Here is a 22,777-nt window from a genome sequence, read left to right as displayed (position 1 = left end):
CTACGTTTTTTTGGCTGCTGTGTATGCTTTTTCAAATCTCAAATTTCTCTCGCGAGTGCCATTCGCGCCTGCTGTTGTCACGTAAATCTATAAGAGGTCGCTGTTGACTGACTGACTGACTTACTGACTGATTGAATGACTCACGCTCCTCCTTCCCTAAACCCAACCAATTGTGTTTTCAAAAAGCACAGATTGACCCACCCGCCCACCACGCAGGGCTATGTTTTCAGAATGAGCCTATGTTGACTTACCAGCAGAATCGTCAAATTCTTTCTAGCCAACAATGTTTTGGATTTATACCACCACTGGGAAGAGTATCAATCTAATGTGATGAAAACAAAGCTTACTGGACTGCGTTCTCTGGAATATTGTTCAGCAGTTGACCCTTTACATTCAGATTGGTTGTGGATGGCCTGCGTCATAGCTCATTACCATAAAGCTAACATGACTTTCCTCAATGCACACAACACCCAATATACACTGCACTGAACGACTCACACTGAAAATGAGTGATTGCTGTTCGACTAATTACAATATTTATATTTTATAATCTTTTTTATAATTTATGTTTTGCTGAATGTTTATTTTTTTCAACTTTTCAAAATTTTCCCAAGGAAGTTTACATTTGTTAAACAATCACATGTTTTAGAAACAATAAAATGAGTCAAAAATTAGTTCATAACAATATTTATGAAATGGTGTAGTGATGCTCCGATCGATCGGCCAGAGTATCGGCCAATAATCAAATTTTATGACTTAATCAGTATTTGATTATCTGGTCGATCACATGAACCAGTCATAAGTGTTAGTTTACGGGTTTACAACCAGAAGAAGATGCGTTTTAACGTCTTCATCGACTTTTTTCATTGAGGCATGTTGAATTATTCTTCCATCATTTGCAATGTTTCCAAATTGCATGGGCAGTCATTTTTTCTCCAAATTTGTATCCGTTTAATCTATTTTTTTCTGTAAAGCTGTTTATGACCATGACTTGTCTGCACTAAATGGTTGTAACAGACGCGTTTAATGGATTATATGCAACATCTTTCACTTATTCTTTTAGGAAAGGAAAAAGCTGCTCTGAAGAATTGTACTTAGCGGGAAAATGTGCTTCATGCAATGTTAAAGTTATTTAAACCATGAAGCATCAGAATTGGTACATGGTATCGACCGATCGCCATTACAAGAAATCGGTACTCAGTATCAGTTTCAAAAATCTTGATCAGAGCATCCCTAAATGGTGTTTTTGGAAATCGTTCATGTTTTAATACCTGTAAAGTTCTGCCAGTGTAATTCTGTTTGTCACCTAAAGAATGTCAAGTTTGTTATTAAAATGGTTAAATATTAAATGTATTTAATGCCATGTTCGACTCAAACTTAAGCAATTATACGAGTTTAATTTCTATTGTCTGTGCATTGAGATTTTTAATTGAATTATTAAATTTCTCACTGAGCAATTCATATACTTTTCAGGCATAGTAATTAGAAAAGTAAATTATTTACACCTTTAATGATATAGTTAGTAATTACTATAACACAACCCAAAATGGTTCTCTAATTGATGGCATTCACTGGCATCTAAACTATGTGACAAGCATTTCTGGCATTACTATCTACTGATTGAGCAATGCTTAAAAGCCAAACAATAGGAACAACCCACAATTGTTGTCACTTTTTACTGAAACTGGGAAACTGTCACTTTAATCAAACTCATGTTTCTCCACTCTTCAGAACACTTAACTAAATACCTAGCTATTTTGTACATTAGAGTCCTTTGTGTTATTGTCTGTTGATCAACATATAATTTATACTGATAGTATCAGTTGCAACAAACTTACAAACACTTTTTCTTGAAGTTAAAAAGAGTAATAAAGTGGAATTCGTAATGGACTAGAATGAACTTTCGTAGTGGCCTACTTAGAGCCCATGCTCGGGAAATAATGAGTACATGTATCCATAGTGATGAGTTATATATGAATGGTGGAGAGCACTGCACCCTCAGCCATCTGCTATCTCAGTATCACTGCCAGTCACTGGAGCACCAGAGATGCCTAGAGAAATGGGTTAGTGAAATTAGATCTCAATGATAGTGTTTAGAATAAGTAGTCGATATACAGTAAGAACTAAAAATGCAATCCCCAAATGAAAACTTAAAAATTTTAGTAGACAGATATAAAATCTTTTTAAGGAACTTCCCAGCTTCCTAATCTGATTTACATTACATTTACATTTATATATTTAGCAGATATGCTTAGAATAACAGCTGGATAGAACCAAAAGATTGTTTGCTATTAAACAGATCTTTAGTTCATCTATAAATTATTTGATCCTGTGTTAAAGTTTTCATTTATAAGACTTTAATGCAAATGCAGATGTATCCTATGCATCTAAACAATACAAATAATTTTGTATTGTAAAACGTATTGTAAAAGTTCCAAGCCTTCTGAAGAGACAAAATAGCTTTTTAATAATATTAATTCAGATTTGTGTCCATATATTTTTATCAAAGCACTTCAAATATGGTTAATGACAAAAAAGCACACTTTCTTGATAAATGAGAGCAAACCTCATACAGTATTTTTTATATAAAGCTTAAGGTTTCTTGTGCATAAGCAATCTTTTTTGAGCTTCCATTTTGAGGAGCTTGTTTTCCACCAAAAATGAAAGACCTTTTTGTTTTTTGCCCATTCATGTACTGTGTGATCACAGTGTCAATGGCAAAAATGCAGTTTGAAACTGTGACATCATGTGCATTATGTGTTCAGTCTTCAGGCATCCTTGAGTGCTTGACAAACTAAACAACTGTGGTAGACTTTTTTTTTTCTTCTTCTTTTTTTTTTTTGCAAACTGAAAAACAAAGACTTTTCTGTGGTCTGTTGAAATTCTTTATTCTGATAGGTTGGAAGATGTGCAATAAAGTTTAAAGGCCAATATACAACACACAGACAAACACCAACAACCATATTGACATTGGCCAAACAATTGTCAGACGCAATAATAAAATAAATAAACAGGGCTCAAAATTTTGACCGTTTTGGTCGTATACGCACCCAAAATTTTATCTATGCGACCTCAAAATATTTTTAGGAGCATTAGTGCGAGTGCATAAAACTGTTGTTGTACGACCAGTTTTCACTGCAAATGTTCACCAGCTACAGGGAGCTACAGGTGTGAAAATGTAAAGGTCTGGATCAGGTCTGGATATGAGAGAATGAAAACAACACTGACAGATTAAGTTTTAATACCATCTAAGTTACAAATAATGCCACATCAGATTAGTGACCATGTAATGAATGTCAATCCAACATTTACACTTTTCGAAGAGTGGTTAAAATACTTCCAGTGTTTAAAGTCCGCTATGAAAAAGACTAGCATTCATCGCAAAGCTGGTGGGACGAAGTTTTCAGGTAACAGTGTTTGCCACTCAATCTACGCATTTTAAGCAAAAGATGTTCTAACATTATTTAATCCTTCATTTAATCGGCACGATGCTGTCAGTCGTGCGACTGACACCGCGTTCACCATCGCTCATGCAGCTCATGAAAAGACTGTTACTGCTATTGTTACTATTATTGTTAATTCAGATCATCTCATTCACATCAAACAGTGAGTGCATGGCTGGTGAGCGCATGCAGATTTTTGTTTATTGGTTAAATGTGATTAGTGTGGATTTCAAATGCAATAAATCTGGTGATATAAAACGTGTAGTAACTCTGCTCGTAGTTTTTGGTGGGTGCAACAAAATTTTGTCTGGTGCGCCTAAATTTTTGAAGTTAGGAACACTGGTGCTACCAAGAAAAAAGATTAATTTCGAGCCCTGTTAAATGATTTTTCTCAGGGCAAAAAAACATGAGCTTGAAGCTTACCTGGTCCCTGGTCAGATCTAGTCAGAGTTTGTTGTCATTTGTTGATAAATCATATCATAAGAGGTTCCACGATCCAACAAACATCGATTGAATATGTTCAGGTGAAAATAAACTCTGACCAATGAGAACAGATGCTGACATGTAATCCAGCAATCTCGTTCTACTGGCATTGACATTGATACACAGCTTTGATCATTGTTCAAAATAAATTCACTTTCCTCAAACATTAGCAGTAACCATAGTAACTCAGTGACAGTTGTCGGAAACGGAAATGTCTGTTTTCATTTTATATATCTTCATTAATGTGTTAAAATTAATGAAAGTCTTAGGGGCCGATCACACTGAATGTACTTTTTGTGTTGTGAGGCGCTTTTTTTTGAATGATTTAACAATGGCCACGAGCGTTTTGCGTGCTGCTTATGCGCCCTGCGTGCTTTGGGTTTTAACTGCCTGCCACGCCTCACATTTTTGCTGTTGCACGCTGAGCATTGGCAGTTGAAAAAAGTAATTTTTTAGGGGAAAAGCTTGTTACATCAGTTGCATCTTTTCATTCTTCAATCAAATGAAAGCAGAGGCAGGGTTTCCGTTGAGGTGACTGCCGTGTTTGTGTTGTTAAAACAACTAAGGTGACTTTTAATGATAGAGGAGAGACTAGCGGTTACTGTTTTAAGTTATCAGCTGATGTATGGCTCACAAATCTTGAATTTCACAATATTATTAAATATTAAAATGATACTTATATCAACAGCAACACAATCGCACAACACGCAGCTGATTCAGTCATCGTCTAGCAACATAAAAGATGCACCACACTTCTTTTTTTCTTGTCAACAAAAAAGGCAGTGTGATGCGGCTCGCAGTTTTAGAACGTAAAAGTGCATTTGGTGTGATCGGCTCCTTATGAGTTATGAAAGACGGACAAGTAAATAATAATAGAATTATCATTTTTGAGTGACCTGTTTCTATCAATATAAACAGATAAACTAAAAATAAAATTCTGCAATGTTTTACTGACCTACATGATCTTCCAAATTGTCTGTTTATTGTGCACTGCAAGAAGCATCAGCACTGCTGTTTACTATATAATGCATATGAATTTTGCCTCTGAGTTATCTGATTGGTCTACTGCTTTGGAACTGACATTGATGAGTTGTGCTGCATGTAAAAGTTTACAATCTTTTAACTTTACATGGTGTAAAAATTGCTTCAAAAGACGCAAGCAAAACAGTCATGCACTCTATTCAAGTGCATGTTTACACTGAGAAACAATTAAAAAATAGTGCACCTCTCAAAAAATGTAACCACATGTCGCAATGATGCATAGTGCAAGCTCTGTGATTGATCAGTTAACAAGCGTAGGAGGTGCTGAGAGCCGCAAGCCTAATGGAGCCCAGTGTTTACAAGTGTCGAATCTCATGAAGTAGCTTCAGATGGAAACTTTTGTTTTGTGTTTACTTTATTGTTAAAGTTGTTGCACGTCAAGCGGTTTCCGCCTCTGAATAAACGAGTTTTAGCTGCTTTTAGCGTTCAGAAAAAGCAAAACACTCTCGTAGAAACTCAGCACAGTGTAACATAAAACCACTGCCAGCTAGCATTTCGGAAGTGTTTTTGCAGGGCAACACAAACAGCGCGCAAAAGTATAAATGCATGGCTATGCACAAGGCAGATGGCGATCACACAGATCACTTGAAGCAGAAGTATAAATCAGACTTAATAGTTGGAATGAGCCCTAAAGTATGTGATGATAAAATCTTACTTTTGTTAATCTTAAAACTGTTTATTAAATAGTTTATTTTGTTCAGTCTTGATAATCTCATTTAAACCTCCACTGAAATGTGTAAAAAAAAACATCTGTGCTCTAACTAAAAACCAGTGCTCAATCCCGTGTTATTGTACATGTGTGTTTACAACAGTACAACATGCTGGGTTCTGGGGGAGGGACAGGATGAGGCTGATAGTGAGGAAGAAAGGAAAGAGAAGGGGGAGAAGATGAGGCTGGATCAGTTGAGTCAAGAGAGGCTTTGTTGAGGGGGTTAGAAAGTAGAGGTCATGAGTAAAAATTGGAAATGTAAAGGACATTGTTGAAGAGGAGTGAGACATGTCAAATACAGTAATGAGTCACTGCCTGGGAGAAAGTTCAAGCTAAATACCACAAGCTGACTGACTAATTCATATGCACTATAGTTACTTGACTAATAGACACCAAGGACTATAAGTAACTGTAAGGTTTTAAAGTCAATGTAAAAATGTAATAATATTGGAGATCATGTCAAAATGGCAAGGGAAAACTATATTGTTGTAATATTATTATATTATTTTTTTCAGCTGATGAATGATAAAACATAAATAATGATTTAAAAGAATAATGCTTTAAAGACTCAGCCAATGCCATTTAAATTAACAAGCACTGGTGGATATGCAATGGTGGAATTTTGACTTTTGGCAGAGGAGGGATGGAGTAGACACACGTTCAGACTCGCTCTCATGCCTTTTCACTTCTTATATACTTTAAATCCCACATTTTACCCATTGCTTCCAAGAGGACAGCAACTTTACAGTACACAACTACACTGTGAATTATGGCAACATAATGAGCCAAACCGGGCAAAAAGGAGCATAGAACGGAGGCAAATTGAGAAGAGGAAAGGGAAGTTAGCATGACGGCTTTTGCCGAACTCTTAGAGGACCACCGAGCTGCTCTCTCAGCCAACGTTAGAAATACAGTTTCAGCACTTGAAGTAAAACTAGTTCAAACCATGACTACTATGACAGTGCATAATTCAAAAATTGCTATGCTTGAAACTACGCAAATTCTCAAAGCAACTTGCACAATATAATGAAAACCAATTCAATGTAACTCGCCAAGTTCATAGATCTTGAAACCCGTAGCTGACGCAACAACAAACAGATCGTTGGACTCCCTAAAGATATTGAAGGTTCCTGGCCAATTGCCTTTTTTTACCAAGCTTCTTGTTGAAGTGTTTGGCAACAGACTTTTGAATTCTCCACCGAAATGCAATAGAGCTCACCAGTCACTTTCACAGAAACCAAAACTTGTCCCGAGACCCAAATTTGTCATAATTCGGCTACAAATTCCAAGAAAAGGAAAAGATTATCCGCAAAGTCAAAGCAATAAGGGGAAGTTTTTCTATCGTGGCACATAAATCACTGTTTTTGAGGATTATGCTCCAGAGGTAATAGAAGAACGCTCCAAATATATAGACATTGATGTTGAAGCTCTACAGGCTCAGACTTAGACTAGCTCTACTATTTCCAGTCAAATCAACAATTGCAACAAGGCCCAGAGAGAGAAAGAGACTTGGTTGGTTGCAGAAGTCAAAGACTTTGTTGCATCTGCCCGACCCGCAGATGTCTGAAGTTGGCATCTGAAGCACTTTTTGATCAAAATATTTGGACTGATTGGCAATGATAATATAATAATTAACATGGTGTACTACTTTTTGATTAATACTTTTAATTGTGTCTTGCATTCTGAATGATGACTATTGCATAGGAGGAATTTTATTGTTTGCTATTTTAAGTAAGTTGTAAGTAAGTTTTATTTATTGCTTTTGTTTTGACTTGAACAATACTAGTCATACATGCCTGTATCATTCATCCATTCATCCATGTCTTCTCTTGTCTTTCCTCTTTGCGTTTAGTTACCCCGGCCTCTTATTTAGACCATGTCATCCTGATTGTTTTCACCTGTCTCTCCTATGCTTTGTTCTATATATTGTGCTGTTTGTTGCTTGTCTTGTGTCCTATTTCAGTTCTTAAATTTTTTTTTAATTGCCCAAGTCAAGGAAGTTGTTCTTTTTACAAGGAATTCTATTTGATTTCCTGTAGCTTTTTTTTTTTATTTGCCTAGTTTTATTATTTTTTTGTATATTATTGCTGCTGTCCTGTTTTCTGTCTTTTTTCCTGTCCTATTGTGTCCTGGCCTGCCAGTCTGGAGTTTACATGGCTTGCTCTAGGATCTAGCTCTGGCTGGCTATTCATTTTGGTGCCATTTTATCTCTACCACAGTGTTGTTGCCCCTACTGTTTAGACCTTGTCTTCCCCTTGTCTGTCTACTTGTGCCTAATTCTGTCAATAAACCCCTTTGTATAGTTTATTACTGCGACTGGGTCAGCGTTCTTGTAACCAGCCATGACATAGCGTGCTGCAGGAATTGCAAGGAAAAACTTTTAATAAATGAGGATTTTAGCATTTCTGTCGTGAAGGCAGTGGCTTTTTTTTAATAGTAAAATTCCTGAAATAATGCATGTGATTAACACAAGTTCAAGGTATTTTCCATAGGGTGAGTTATAAGAGATGGCTAAATAGGACTACAGAGGTTGACGTGTGTCATCATGTCAAATGACTGAACTTATACGATAAGCCTGCTTTTACACACTCATCGTGTTTGAAAGAATGCTTCTGAAAGCTGTTATTAATCATTTACCTTTTTTAATGAGACTGAAAGAACTTGTTAATAAAGTTTGTTAATAGCCTACATTGAGCTTTGTACTCTTGGTTATCATAAACTTTATGATAATGGGAAAAAAAGTGGTTAAGAGAACAAGAATGATGCTACACCCCACCCCACCTGCTGCCCCGACACACCCCCAAAAAAAAAAAAAAGAAATCAACACTGCTGCAATCTATGCCGTTCTACCTGCATCCTTCTCCTCTCCCTGTATGCCTTTAACTAGGTCTAATCCAGTGGGACGTCCCCTCTATTTTAAGCAATGGTTCTGTTTTAGATCTGTGCACACCCTATTTTCACTATCTTCTTCATCGTGCGCTTCAGTGTCTTCATCACTATCCCGGAGTTTATCAGAGCAAATGGAAAACACATTTTCCCATGGAAAAGTCTAACTTTTCCCATCATTGTTAATTTCCTCTTTTAAAGTAGATTGAATAAAAAACCTAAATGTTTGAATGTCAGGGAGGTCCACGATATTAAATCAGCTAGATAAACAGAACTATGATGATGTTTACACTTTTTGGGATAATCTAATAATGACAGATATTAGCATTTAGGAAGATTAGATGTATTAAAAATAAGAGCTCTCGTAGTTACTGTAACTTATTTATATCAGAGTAATGTATATCTAAATGATCATGCAGGTATCTGGGTCTTCCTATTTGGAAATTGTGGCTTTGACAATACAAAGCATATCTGCATCTTTCAGCATCTACTGTGTGTTTATATTGACTCATGGGTGGTATTTTATGATTGTTACTCAACATGCAGCTTTATTGAGCTGCTGTTCTTTTTCCAGTGGCCCCGAGGAGTAAGGTATGAGTCAACTCCTCATTGAGGTCCATCATGTCTAAAGTGTAAATGTTTAGAATTTTGTCAAAGCAGAGGAACTGTAGTCACGCACAGTCAACAACTCACTGATTCAAACGATCCATTCAGAGTGAGTCTCCAGGAAACAACTTACAGATTCAAACGATTCATTCAGAGTGAGTCTCCGGTTAAGAACTCACTGATTCAAATGATCTATTTAGAGTGATTCTCCAGTAAACAACTCACTGATTCAAATGATCTATTCAGAGTGAGTCTCAAGTAAATGATTCGGTAATTCAAATGATTAATGCAGATTAAGTCAGGAAAGAACACACTAATTCGAATGATCCTTACAGGGTGAATCTTTGGTAAACAACGTTTGTGCGTGCGAAACTCTGTCGTGCGGAGCTACGAAAAGGGGCGGGATTAAACAAGATGATTAGACATTTTTAAAAGCGAGCGATTGCTCCATGTTTTAAATTTCTGTACAGGGAGGTCGTGTTTTGATCCTCAATTGGCCTCATGCAGTCAAGTGATGCGATTTCGCAGGTCAGAGTTTACCAAGCTTGAACTTTGCACCGCAGCAACCACCAAAACTTAACGCATGACCCAGCGTTTCTGGTCTGATGCATTTGCGTGCGTATAAATGGAAGTCTATGGGAGGAAAAGCCCAGTGTGACCACAGCTTAAGTCTCCGGTAAACAATTCGCTGATTCAAATGATCCATTAAGAGTGACTCTCCAGGAAACAACTCACTGATTCAAATGATTTTTTCTGAGTGAGTTTCAAGTAAATGATTCGCTAATTCAAATGATCTATGCAGATTGAGTCAGAAAAGAACTCACTGATTCGAAAGATCCTCACAGGGTGAGTCTTTGGTAAACAACTTGCTGATTCAAATGATCTATTCAGAGTGAGTCTCTGGTAAACAACTCACTGATTCAAATGATGCATTCAGAGTGAGTCTCTGGTAAACAACTCACTGATTCGATAGATCTATTAAGTGTGAGTCTTTGGTAAACAACTCACTGATTCAATTTATCCATTAAGAGTGAGTCTCCGGGAAACAACTCACTGATTCAAATGATCCATTAAGAGTGAGTCTTTAGTAAACAACTCACTGATTTAAATGATCCATTCAGAGTGAGTCTCCAGGAAACAACTCACTGATTCAACTTATCCATTAAGAGTGAGTCTCCGGTAAACAACTTGCTGATTCAAATGATCTGTTCAGAGTGAGTCTCAAGTAAAAGACTAGCTAATTCAAATGATCTATGCAGATTGAGTCAGGAAAGAGCTCACTGATTGGAATGATCCTTACAGGGTGAGTCTTTGGTAAACAACTTGCTGATTCAAATGATCCATTCAGAGTGAGTATCCAGAAAACAACTCAATGATTCAAATGATCCTTTTAGAGTGAGTCTCCGGTAAACAACTCGCCGATTCAAGTAATCTATTCAAAGTGAGCCTTCAGTAAAGGATTTGCTGATTTAAATGATCAATCAAGATTGAGTCTCCAGTAAACAACTTACTGATTCAAATGATCCATTCAGAATGAGTCTCGAGTTAACAACTCACCAATTCAAAGGAACTATTGAGACTCGAGTAAATGATTCACTGATTTTACAAAGTGATCTCAGTGAGGTTCAGCAATTTATTGTGGTTACACGTGTTTTCATTTGAATTACCACAAATTATATGTGGTTATTAGAGTATGACACATTTTGGTAATTCAACTTTGTTGACAAATAAACATTCATCAGTAAGTCCTTTTACTTTTATCACTTAAGTAAATTACAAATCAAGTACTTTTGTTCTTTGGCTTAAATAATACTGAAAAGGGGGGCTTTAAACTGCAACGGTAGTAATATTTTATTAGGGTATCTGTACTTTTACTCAAGGGGCTGATTTGCGTACTTTGTCTATGGCTACATAATCTATGGGAATCTGTGTTTAATGTCTTAGTAGCAGAGGAAAAAATTTAAGGAGGTCTAAAAACCCCATGCCTATGGGTCAGTGCTGGTGGGCAGTATGAGAAAGATCAACTGCATATTAGGCCGATGACATTTTAGGCCAAATAGCAGTCATACTGTCTTAGGCAGATGGTCATAATGTTTAGGATTCTCTGTGTACCATCGCCATGTAAACAGGAGTAAGAGGAATTTGACTTCACCCAACTGCAGTTCCTCCATACTAGACTGGTTTATTTATAGAGTGTGCTCATGTCCTCTGCACAGACAGTAGATGTTGAAAATGAACTGCTTCTGAATCGTGAACTGACTACTTTCTGATTATTTAAGGCTGAATTGTCCTACCACTCATTTATAAAAGTACAGGCCAGTACAAGTTTGTAAACGTGCCATAAATATCAGAATATGAGGCTGAAGTAGTCCAAGCATGCAGTGACAGAGACTTTGGCTCCATGCCTCAGACAGTGACTGCAACTGTGTATCATGTGTAGTTTTCATGTGTACTTTTTTTTAGATAGAGAGTTTTATTTTTGGCTTGCACACAATTTTATTAGTGTGTACTGTATAAGTGATATTTATTAAACATGGTTCATTCTGTTCTTTCAGAGATTTCCTGCCAAGAGGCTCTGGAATTGTTACAAGGAGACCTCTTGTCCTTCAGCTCATCAGTTCAGCTTCAGGTATGAGGGATTATTACAGTGACACTTGACGATTAGGTAACAAAACATTGACATTGGCATGTTTGCAGTAGCGCCAAACAGTTGAATTTCCAGTTTCCTGTTAATTTTGTTTTGATTAATATACAAAAATAAATATACCACTCATAAAGTTTGTGTGACAGTGTAGTAAGTAAAATATACCAACCAACACACAAAGACAATTAGTAAAATGCAGAAACACACTCAAATTATCTAATAATCAGTTACCCAGTTATGGCAGTCTTAGCAAACTAACTGATTCAGAGTCAGTAGATTTATTGTTAACACTTTACAATAACAGTACATGAATAATGATGTATTAATATGTCAATGAAACATTACTTTATCATGAATTAATGATGAGTAATGCATGCGCTAATCATGAACTAACTTTAACTACAACATGAACCGTTCATGAGTATACAGTGGCTATTTTAATTACTTGTTAATACATGTTGTTAATTAATGTATTAATTAACATTTAAATTTTTTTTGTAACCAACATGAGCCGTTAATGTGTAATTATGTCATGACTTTACTTGAAGGGGCACATCCCCATTAACTCATTTTTAACTACTCCTTTGTTTAAACTTCTTGTTGGTATTGACAGAACACTTTCCTGTTGTTACTTAGTTTAAGCACACTAGACGAATATCATGAGTTCATCATGGTTAAATTAAAAATAAACTAATGTGGTAGTTAATACATAAATTAACTAACAAGCATGTACTAAAAATAATTAAGGTAGAGCTGTTATTCACGCATGAACTCATGTGACATGTTGTAATTAAAGTTAATTCACGATTAGCGCATTCATTAACTCTTCATTAGTTCATAATAAAGTAATTCATATTAATACATCATTATTCATGTACTGTTTTTGTCAAGTGTTGCTGATTTTTGTTATTGTTGTTGCAGAAATTATTTTCAATTATGGCTGTCGATGAGTGTCATCTTGGTATACTTTTTATTATATAATTGTATAATATATTGTATAATTTCCCTTTTTATTAGCTTAGGAGCAAACCCATTTATCCTTTGCAAAAATAATAAAATGATAAATATAATGTTAAAAAATACATTAAAGGCATGGCATTGACTTGCAAATACATAAAATAAAAACTTGTTAATGATTTTTAAATAGTCACACAATATGAAAAACATTGACAGTTTGCCTACACTGTTAACCCTTACTGTAGATTATGCAGTAAATAACTGTAAAATAGCCAGTGTTTTGCTGTAATAAAAGGAAACAGTATTTTACTGTAAAAGGAGCAGGATTTGTATGAAATTTTGTAGTGCAAAGAATAAATTACAGTAATTTACTTTATGTATCCATTACAGATAGTTACTTTGATAATAAATGGTAAATTACTGCTCAACCATTATTACCCCATGTACTCTGATGCTTTATGTTGCTATATATATATATATATATATATATATATATATATATATATATATATATATATATATATATATACATACACTTTTCAGTTTTGGTATATGTATGGTCAGTATTGAGGAGAAAGTGAGACAATGCATTGATGATAAGCTAAATTTCTCTGCAGCCATCTTTGTGTTTTCTTTGGTTCCTTTTATGGTTTTAACATTGAGTATCAGGAGTCAACCAATGTCAATGTCACAGAGCTAATTAAAAGGTAAAGATATCGACGAGATGCATTTAAAGGCAAAAATATTCACACAGAGCAACCAAATTATCACAATCATTTTTATAACTTTGTTTACTTTTCTATAATTAATCTAATTGGCCTAGTTTAGCCAATAGTTAAGCTTTTAAATTGCACTTTAATCTGAATATTAGTATTTTGCTAAATAACTAGTAAAAATGTGTTATTTAAAAAATATCTTAAACAGCACGTACATACATTTTTGCAGAGACTCAATTAATTTGTCTGGAAAACTTCAACTGAAGTAGGTAAAAGTGGCATTAACAGTATAGTATAAAGACTTTCCTAAATAAATGTAGTAATCAGGTTATTTTATTTATTTATTTATTTTTTATTACTACAGGTTTGGAACAACATGTGGATCAGATTATTTATTATTATTATTATTATTTATTTATTTTTATTTTTTTTGCTTTGGATGAAGTTTTTATATTTTTATTGATTTTATTCAATGATATGTGCATGATTGTGATAAATGTAGGCAGTTCCTTTGAAAATATGCTATGCACCAGGGATGTCAAACTCCTGAAGGGCCGCAGCCCAGCAGAATTTAGTTCCAGCCCTGCTTCAACACACTACCTTTAGATTTAGTTTGATCAGGTGTGTTTAATTTGTATAATTGCACTGTTACTCTGTAGATTGTGCAGTAAATAACTGTAAAAAAAACAATGATTTAGGCATCAGCACACATTCCCACAGGCTGTCCGTCTTATTCTAAACACAAAGGTGTTAGAAAGAGTTTTCAGAAAATGCTGGCCCTTTAAGGGAGCCAGGTGTTTGATTTGTTTACTGCTGAGTGTGCTCTATTCTCTGTCCATCAATTCAGATGTAGATTCTGATATGTTTTATACTTTAAATAAGAATCTACAATGAGTAAGTAAAATGTGTTCAAATGTTTTTGAGGGTTTCTAAAATAAGGCTGTGTTTTAAGTTATATTGTTGTTATATTGAATTGTGTACTTGAAAGCTACATTGTTAGCTAGTTAGCCTCTCCTCATATAACTTCTTACATTACTTTTGTTTAAGTATATGTATTTATTGGATATTGCATACTGCCATAATGTACAGATGCTAACAGTTGTATGTATCTTTCTGCAACTAAGCCAAAAATAAATTCCATCATCTCTGTAAGGTAACATGTGCACATCATCACAGGGAATCACAAAAACATGATACACATAGCCATCCACACACAAAAGCTCCACTATCCGGTCCCAGGTTGTGAGTTTGTTGCTAAGTATTTTTCCGAGCTGTGTTTCCACCTATGAATTTATATTTGAAACAATAAAAAAGTTTGTTGTCATGAGATAATTAAAATAGTAAAAGATTGGATCCTTTGGTTTTTTAGTGTTGCCAACTTTATTTTTGTTTTCTACAATTATTTTAAACTTTTTATTGAGATTTGACACAGTTTTTAATTATTTAAAACTTTAAAACTTAAATTATTTATTTTGTGTTTTTTGCTGTTCAGTTTTTTTTTTTTTTTTTTTTTTGCATGGTCAGCATTGAGGAGAGAGTAACACATTTCACTGCAGCACTTTGTGTGTGTGTGTTTATTGGATATGTGATTGTGATAAATGTTGGCAGTTGCTTTAAAATTATTGCTAATACCAGGGGTTCTCAATCCTGTTCCTGGGGATCTACCTTCCTGCAGATTTCAGTTGCTATCCATATCAAACACACCTAAACCAATTAATTAGGACCTGAACACCACGTGATAATTACAAGCAGGTGTGTTTGATATGGGTAGCAACTGAAATCTGCAGGAAGGTAGATCTCCAGGAACAGGATTAAGCACCCCTGCTATATACCATGGGGGTCAAACTCCAAGTTCCTGGAGAACTGCAGCGCAGCAGAGTTTAGAATCCACCCTGCTTCAACGTTACCTGTAGATTTCTAACAAGCCTTAATTAGTTTGATCAGGTGTGTTTAATTAGAGTTACAGCTTAAAGTCCCGGTCACACTGCACTTTTCTCCCTATAGACTTCCATTCATACGCATGTGAGTACTGCAGACCTGGTATGATAGCTCATGCGACAAATTTCATAATTCGCAGCATTGGAAAGTTCAAGCTTGGAGAACGCTGAATGCGAAATCACATCATGTGATTGCTTGAGACCAATCAAAGATCAAGACATGACCTCTCTGGCTTGCTTTTTCAATCTCTAATTATTTTGTTCAATTCCACTACTCGCTTTGTTTAATTCCACTTCGCAGTGCAGTATGACAGAATATTGCATGCTTAAACGTTTGTGTGACCGCAGCCTCACTGTGCAGACCTGTAATATGTAAGACACTATTTATATCTGCTGATTTCTTAATTTTGTTAGACATTTTCTGTTATTTGTTTGGTGCCAAAACAATAAAATAAATTTTTCTGAAAAAATGTTATGCCTTCTATTTTCAAAAAACAGCTAAGAATACTGATTAATTTTAGTAACACTACAATAACTATATATGACATACTATTAATGTGTATGCAGTATAATGCTGTGATTTGTAACTCTACAATACAGTAATTAACTCTACACAGTTTCCAGTTAGTTACCACTGCTGCTCTATTACAGTAATTAACTGGCAACACTGTTGCCAGCTACTCACTGTATTGGTTCAGTTACAGTAAATAACTGGCAACACTGTTGCCAGCCACTCACTGTAATGGTTCAGTTACAGTAGAAAACTGGCAACACTGTTGCCAGCCACTCACTGTAATGGTTCAGTTACAGTAATTAACAGGCAACACTGTTGCCAGTTACTTACTGTAACCGAACTTTTACAGTGAGTAGCTGGCAACAGTGTTGCCAGTATTCTACTGTAAAAAACCCCGGTAAGGTCTAACAGTGTACCTAATAGTGATTGTTTACCAGCTTGTTACACCAGTTTCAGCTTCTTTCCTCACAAGGATAATGAAAACCAGCAGCTTTTGACTTCCATAGTCATTTTTGTCTTACTATTGAAGTCAAAGGCTTCCAGTTTCCAAAATTCTTCAAAATATTTTCTTTGATGTTTAACAGAAAGAAAGAAAAAGCACATAAAAGCCTGGAGTGAGTAAAATGAATAAATTTTAATCTTTGGATGATCAATCCCTTGGATGCGTAAGGTGCAACAAAAATGGTTTTGTTTTGAAAATTTTTTTACCTGATGATTAAAGGGGCGATATTACACCTAAAAATGTAAACACTTTGGTTGATTTTAAGTAATTAAAAAAAGTGACTTAACAGTCTTTAGTATAATGTGGACTGGCACTAGAGGGCAGTGTCTCCTGTGAATATTAAAATCAGTCTGTGTATAAAGAAAGGAGGTTTGTCCTGTCTTTGAGATTCATGAATTAAAAACTGTTGAGCTGTCAGTTCCCTAAGGCACTATCATCTTCTGCTTTTTCTAATTCATTCTTTCCATTCTCCACTGCAGAGCATGCAGAGTTTCTGCACTGTAAAGGAAAGAAGTTTACAGACTTTGATGATGTCCGACGGGAGATCGAAGCAGAGACAGACAGAGTAACGGGAACAAACAAGGGCATTTCTTCCATTCCCATTAACCTTCGTGTCTTCTCTCCAAATGGTATTATTGTCAGAAAATAAATTAAAGTGCCCTTCAAGGCTGCTTATTTTCATCAGAAATACAATAAATTAAATTATTGTAAAAATATTATTAAACTAACTCACCATGTAAATGATATCTGTGATGGCAAAACTGAATATTCAACAGTCAATTTAGTACACAAGAATTCATTTTAATACTATTAATACTGCTATTTATTTATTTTTTTCCGTTTTTCTCTCTAAAAAAGATTCTCTAAGGCTACGTCCACATGGAAAAATCATGTTTTTGTTTTTTTCATTTGCAGATTCTAAAAGTTTTGCATTTATACATTAATTGTTCATAAAAATTTCTGCTCTAAATTGAAAATTTAAAAAACTGGGTTAAAACAGTGTAATACTTATGCAACACATATACATTCACTGGCCATTTTATTAGGTACACCTTACTAGTACCGGGTTGGATCCATGCTTTCATGTTGTTGATGCCAATTCTGACCCAACCATCCTAAATTTACGTTAATGTGCAGTTGGACAGGTGTACCTGATAAAGTGACTGGTGAGTGTATGTGGTGCTGCAAGAAAACATAGAGCAGGATACATAAAAATATAAAAAATACAAACATAAACACAAAAATATGATGGCGGCCGCATGTACATCTTAAAAAAATATGCGTGTAACTGTTGCATCTCCGCTGGTTGTCTAGTTGATACAGCATTAACAGGTTTTGTGTAACAGTTGTATATATGGCATCGCATGAAGCAAAAAAAAAGCTGCATAATCCGGCATTATTTTACTTAGCAGTTATTACATGCAGGGTTTTGTCTTTTTCTTCTGGTCATATGGTATTGTGATGTCATTATTTCCTAAAAGTGGTGTTTTGCCTATTTACATGGCTATGCTAGGTATGTTGTTTTCAGATTGTTCAGTATCCAAAAAAAGTTTGTTTCAGGGCACAAACAATGCTTGTGTTATGTGAAAGAAAGACCGAAACTATATATTAATCTTTTGTAGATAAAATCATTATCTGTTTCCAAGTGGACGGGCCCTAAAAACATTTATTTCTAAAAAAATATATGTATCAAAAATATATCTAAAAAAATAAGTACATAAAGTGGTGGCGTTATAGCTAATTTGCATTTGAGTTGTAATGTTGTCCACCTAAATATCTTCTCACATTTCTCTTTCTTTATTTCTCTTTTTCAATCTTCAGTGTTGAACCTGACTCTGATAGATCTTCCAGGCATAACTAAAGTGCCAGTGGGAGACCAGCCTGCTGACATTGAATACCAAATCAGAGACATGATCATGCAGTTCATCTGCAAAGAGAATTGTCTCATCCTCGCTGTGACGCCCGCTAACATGGATCTGGCTAACTCTGATGCTCTTAAACTGGCCAAAGACGTGGATCCACAAGGTGAGGGACAAATACAGTTATGCTTCACATCTGTCTTTAGCATTATCTCCTGTTTGGCCTACTAACAATAGCTATGTTTCTATCCATCTATTTTTATGTGCATTGTGAAGTATTTATAAGTAAAAATACTTAGGGGAGAGCGGGGAGGAAAGCAACATTGGACGAAAGTATCAAAGCGATTTTCTCATAGTCCTTATTCCTTATTATTATTTTTTTTGGACGAAATATGTTTGCAGTGAACATTAACAAGGTTATAGTCAGATATATTTAAAATAAACAAGATTAAGCCAGAAAATCTAGCAATTTTTGTTGTGTAACTTTTGACCCAGTCATGTGTTACTTTCGTCCCTGCCTATGGGGTCAAACATTACAATGTGCAACTTTTGTTTAAAGTGAAGTAATATTGGAGTTGTTCTGCATTGATACAAAACAACACCTGATCTTGATAGACTACCCTTGTCAGTTTGTAATAGAGATGTCCAGGTCTGATCACGTGATTGGAAATTGGGCCCTATCACACAGTTTCCGACTCGATTGGAATCAGATGTTACCTCCCAATCAGAACTCGAATATATATATATATAAAACTTATGAAAATACTCCAAAAAAGTGCCAAAAGTGTCAATGACATACAAATTAGCCATCTATCTGTAAGCTTTGAAACAGGAACTTCAATTTTAATAACAAAAAATTATTAAACCATGTAAAAAAATAAAGTTTCAATTTAGTATTGTTGAAAACTCATCGCATTCAACATTTAATCACTCACTCACTCACTTAGATAGAGATGGGTTTTAAGGAAAATTATCATATAAATATAATCTGGTAAAAGCTGGTATCTCTGGGCATTTACAATGTCCCCTGCAACAGAAAAAAACCCTCTCATTTGGGACTGAGGTTTCTGGGACAGAGAGATATGACTTGGCCCAGGTTGACAGCAGTGGGTAACGTTGTGCATTGTCTTTCCCCCACTTGAGAGGACAAGCCATTAGTGAGATAGAGGTCTCATGTCTGTATCAATCTGAACAGTGTGCTGTGTCACACCCTCCGTTCCGCCCTTCAGTAGGCGCGCGACAACACCGCTCTTGAGTATGCGCGCTCAACCCCCCCCCTCCCCGCTTTACAGCACGCGCGCGACAACATAGCTGATCAGAACGCGCGCAACAACACCACTATTCAGTACGCGCGCGACAACACAGCTGATCAGAACGCGCGCGACAACACAGCTGATCAGAACGCGCGCGACAACACCGCTATTCAGTACGCGTGTGGCGTACTGAACACCCACTTCAGGTTTGATCATTTCCAGCTCTTTTTGATGCCCGCTTCTAGCAACACACTCCATTTCCGCATTACTGTATCTGTAGCGACAACAGACCGCAAGGGCTGATGGGAATTGTAGTTTCCGCTACCTCCCATTTGCTTCATTCGCCTGAGCAAATTTTCTCAGAAGACCTATAGTTTTACCGAGTCATGCGACTACGGTAATATCGAAAAAAATTAATATTGCGGTATGACGGTACAATACGTTACATCCCTATATATATATATATATATATATATATATATATATATATATATATATATATATATATATTACTGTCTGAAAGTATTACAAACTTTATGACTACAACATTGCAATAGCAAACTGTGAGATACGTAAACTTGGGATTGCAAGAGGTGGAAAGAAAAGTACACAACAAACCTGATAAGGCATCTCAAAAACAAACATCCAACACAATACAGTAGGATTACCCAGCCAACCCAATCGAAGACGAGTCAGCTCATGCAAAAGAGTTTGAAGAGGAGAGAAAAAAATGCCCTTGGACAGTGTGAAGGCACTGGACATAACAGCCAAGATAGCACAAATGATCGCAATGAATGACCTGCCGTTCACCTATGTAGCGAACCCTGGATTTCTTATGCTTATTAGATTTAAAAATATATATATTTACTGTTGCACTAAAGTCCAAAAGTGAAGAATTGATGTTATTTATTACTTGATTGTTCAAGCTACCTCACAGAAGAGCTCTGTTTGTTAACAGAGTTGTTGAATGTTAAAATAAGGTGAATTCAATAAAAATAAGGAACATTCTGGATCTGTTTATTTGTTCTTCTTTATTCTTTTTTTATGTATTATAGAAGTATTGGATTGGGTTTCGATGTCGGTAGATACTCAAAATCAAATGACTCAGACTCGAGGGCACAGCAAAAAAATGTTTCTGCTAAAAACAATATACCTTAAAACAATTTTTTTTCCATTAAAATAAGTTACTTACATCCCTGCACTCCCCTATAAAGAATAGGGCTAGGTTTATTGCACACATTTTTGAAAATGTGCATGAAAAAAAGCACATGCGCACAACTGAGTATGATAGTCAATAGGAAAAAATACAGAAATTATAATGTATGTGCATCAGAGCTGGGCCAAACACATTTAAAACATCTGAAATGTTGTTTTAAGCTGCGGTCACACCTGAGTTTGTGTGTGCGAAATTCTGTCGTACAGTGCTGCTAAAAGGGGCGGGATTAAACAAGATTATTAGATATTAAAAAAAGCGAGCGATTGCTCCATGTTCTAATTTTCAGATGGCACACACAGGTGACAGTCTTTAACACTAATGCCACCAGCCTAATTTCTCTCTCATGGATCTTTGCACCGTCCTTTTCACAACAGATCATTTTAAAATGCCAAAGACCATTATCAAAGAGCAGTTTTGAACCTCCAAAACATCCATTGGATTTTCTCTTCATCTTCTGAGTTGCAAATAATTTATTTTATTTTAAAAAAATGCCCACAATGGCTCTAATGCAGCAAATTCTATTTTCCTTTTTGATATTTGGTGCGATTATCAGGAAGTGACGATTTTGTTCTCTTTGACTCATCTTTAGATGGAAACATAGCTAATGTCTTTCTTTCTTGTTTTTGTTTCCATTTTCCTTGATCTTGATTTCAGGCCATCGCACCATCGGTGTGATCACAAAGCTGGACCTGGTGGACAAGGGCACAGATGTTAGGGACGTGCTGGAGAACAGGTTACTGCCACTGCGCAGAGGTACAGCACACATAGAAATGAGCTTTTAGCAGAGGCTGTGCAGTCTGGCTTAAGACCCGCACCATTGCCAAGCACAGTCTGCTGCAGGCTATAGTGGCTAAAACAGGGCCAGGTGCAGAGACTTCATGCTTCCTCCTGCTGTCTTAATGCATTAGACACACAGAAGTCCAGCTATGGAGAAGGGTTAAGACGCTGTAGAAACATTACCTCGGTCATTTGTGCAGATCGGATACAGCCCTACTAGTAGTTGCTGAACTGTTTTCTTTCTTGCTCTGGAGAGGTCACAGCGCTTAAGAACAGCTGAATATCACATTTTCCCACCTCATGTCTTACATTTTTTATTTTATTTTATTTTTATTTATAACAGAGCTGAGCTATAAATACTGTCCATAGTTTATTATGAATAGCTATAATTTTAAATAAAATTAATATTATGACATTTTAGTATACAGTGAAAGCTGAAAGTTTTTGACGAATCCCCCTTTTTACTAATACATTTCTGTAACTTTTATTTAAGAAGGTTTTCAAGGATAATGTAGTTTAGAAGGATAATGTATTTTGAAAGTAATATGTTACTCACAATTTCTATCTAATATAATGTTTTAGAGTTTGACATATCTAGAAAAAAAATAATAAATTCCAACATTTAATTCTCATGTGGATTGACATATGATGGTTCTCCAGTCCTAATTTGGCCATACCTTTTCCTGTGTTTCAGCTGGTAGAATGGTTTTTGGTGACAAATCTTACTTTGATACAATCTGGGGAAATTTACTACCCGTTTGTTGAAAACATCCACTAAATTAATCTGCTGTAAAAAATATATATATATACTAATATTTTATTTATTTATTTATTATTATTTATTTATTTTTTAATGTAATGCATTTTTTTACTGCAGCTAAATTTAGAGGGTGTTTTCATCTCTAATATAGCAAAAGGAAAGTAAATTTGAACAGTGCACAAGGATTAAATATCTAGAGCCCTATCATACACCTGGCGCAGTGTGGCGCAAGACGCGGCGCAGTAGTCTTTTGGTAGTTTCAGCTTGGCGCAAGAGTCGTTTTGAGGCGTTGCGCTATGCTGTTTAAATAGCAAATGCATTAGCGCTCATTTGTGCGCCTATAGGCGTTCTGGTCTAAAAAGGAAGGCGTTCTGAGGCGGACCGCTGGCGCGTTGCTATTTTGAGAAACTATAATAGATTTTTCATTGGACCAAAACTAACCCGGTCTAAACTCCGGCGCAAAGTTGCGCCTCG

General features: G+C 35.7%; 1 protein-coding gene across 1 annotated transcript in view; it reads left to right on the top strand.

Annotated features, from left to right (window-relative positions):
* Positions 1-22,777, top strand: part of dnm3a (dynamin 3a) — a 105,741-nt gene that overhangs the window by 5,278 nt on the left and 77,686 nt on the right. Inside the window, exons 2-5 of the mRNA NM_001128524.1 lie at positions 11,724-11,797; positions 16,918-17,067; positions 18,260-18,463; positions 21,421-21,519. Of these exons, the coding sequence (NP_001121996.1) occupies positions 11,724-11,797; positions 16,918-17,067; positions 18,260-18,463; positions 21,421-21,519 (527 nt within the window). The remainder of the gene's footprint in view (positions 1-11,723; positions 11,798-16,917; positions 17,068-18,259; positions 18,464-21,420; positions 21,520-22,777) is intronic.

Source organism: Danio rerio, chromosome 20, assembly GCF_052040795.2.
Source record: "Danio rerio strain M-AB ecotype USA chromosome 20, GRCz13ab, whole genome shotgun sequence".
Classification (NCBI taxonomy): Eukaryota; Metazoa; Chordata; class Actinopteri; order Cypriniformes; family Danionidae; genus Danio; species Danio rerio.
Note: the sequence above shows the minus strand (reverse complement) of the source record. Positions and strands in the feature narration are given on the sequence as shown.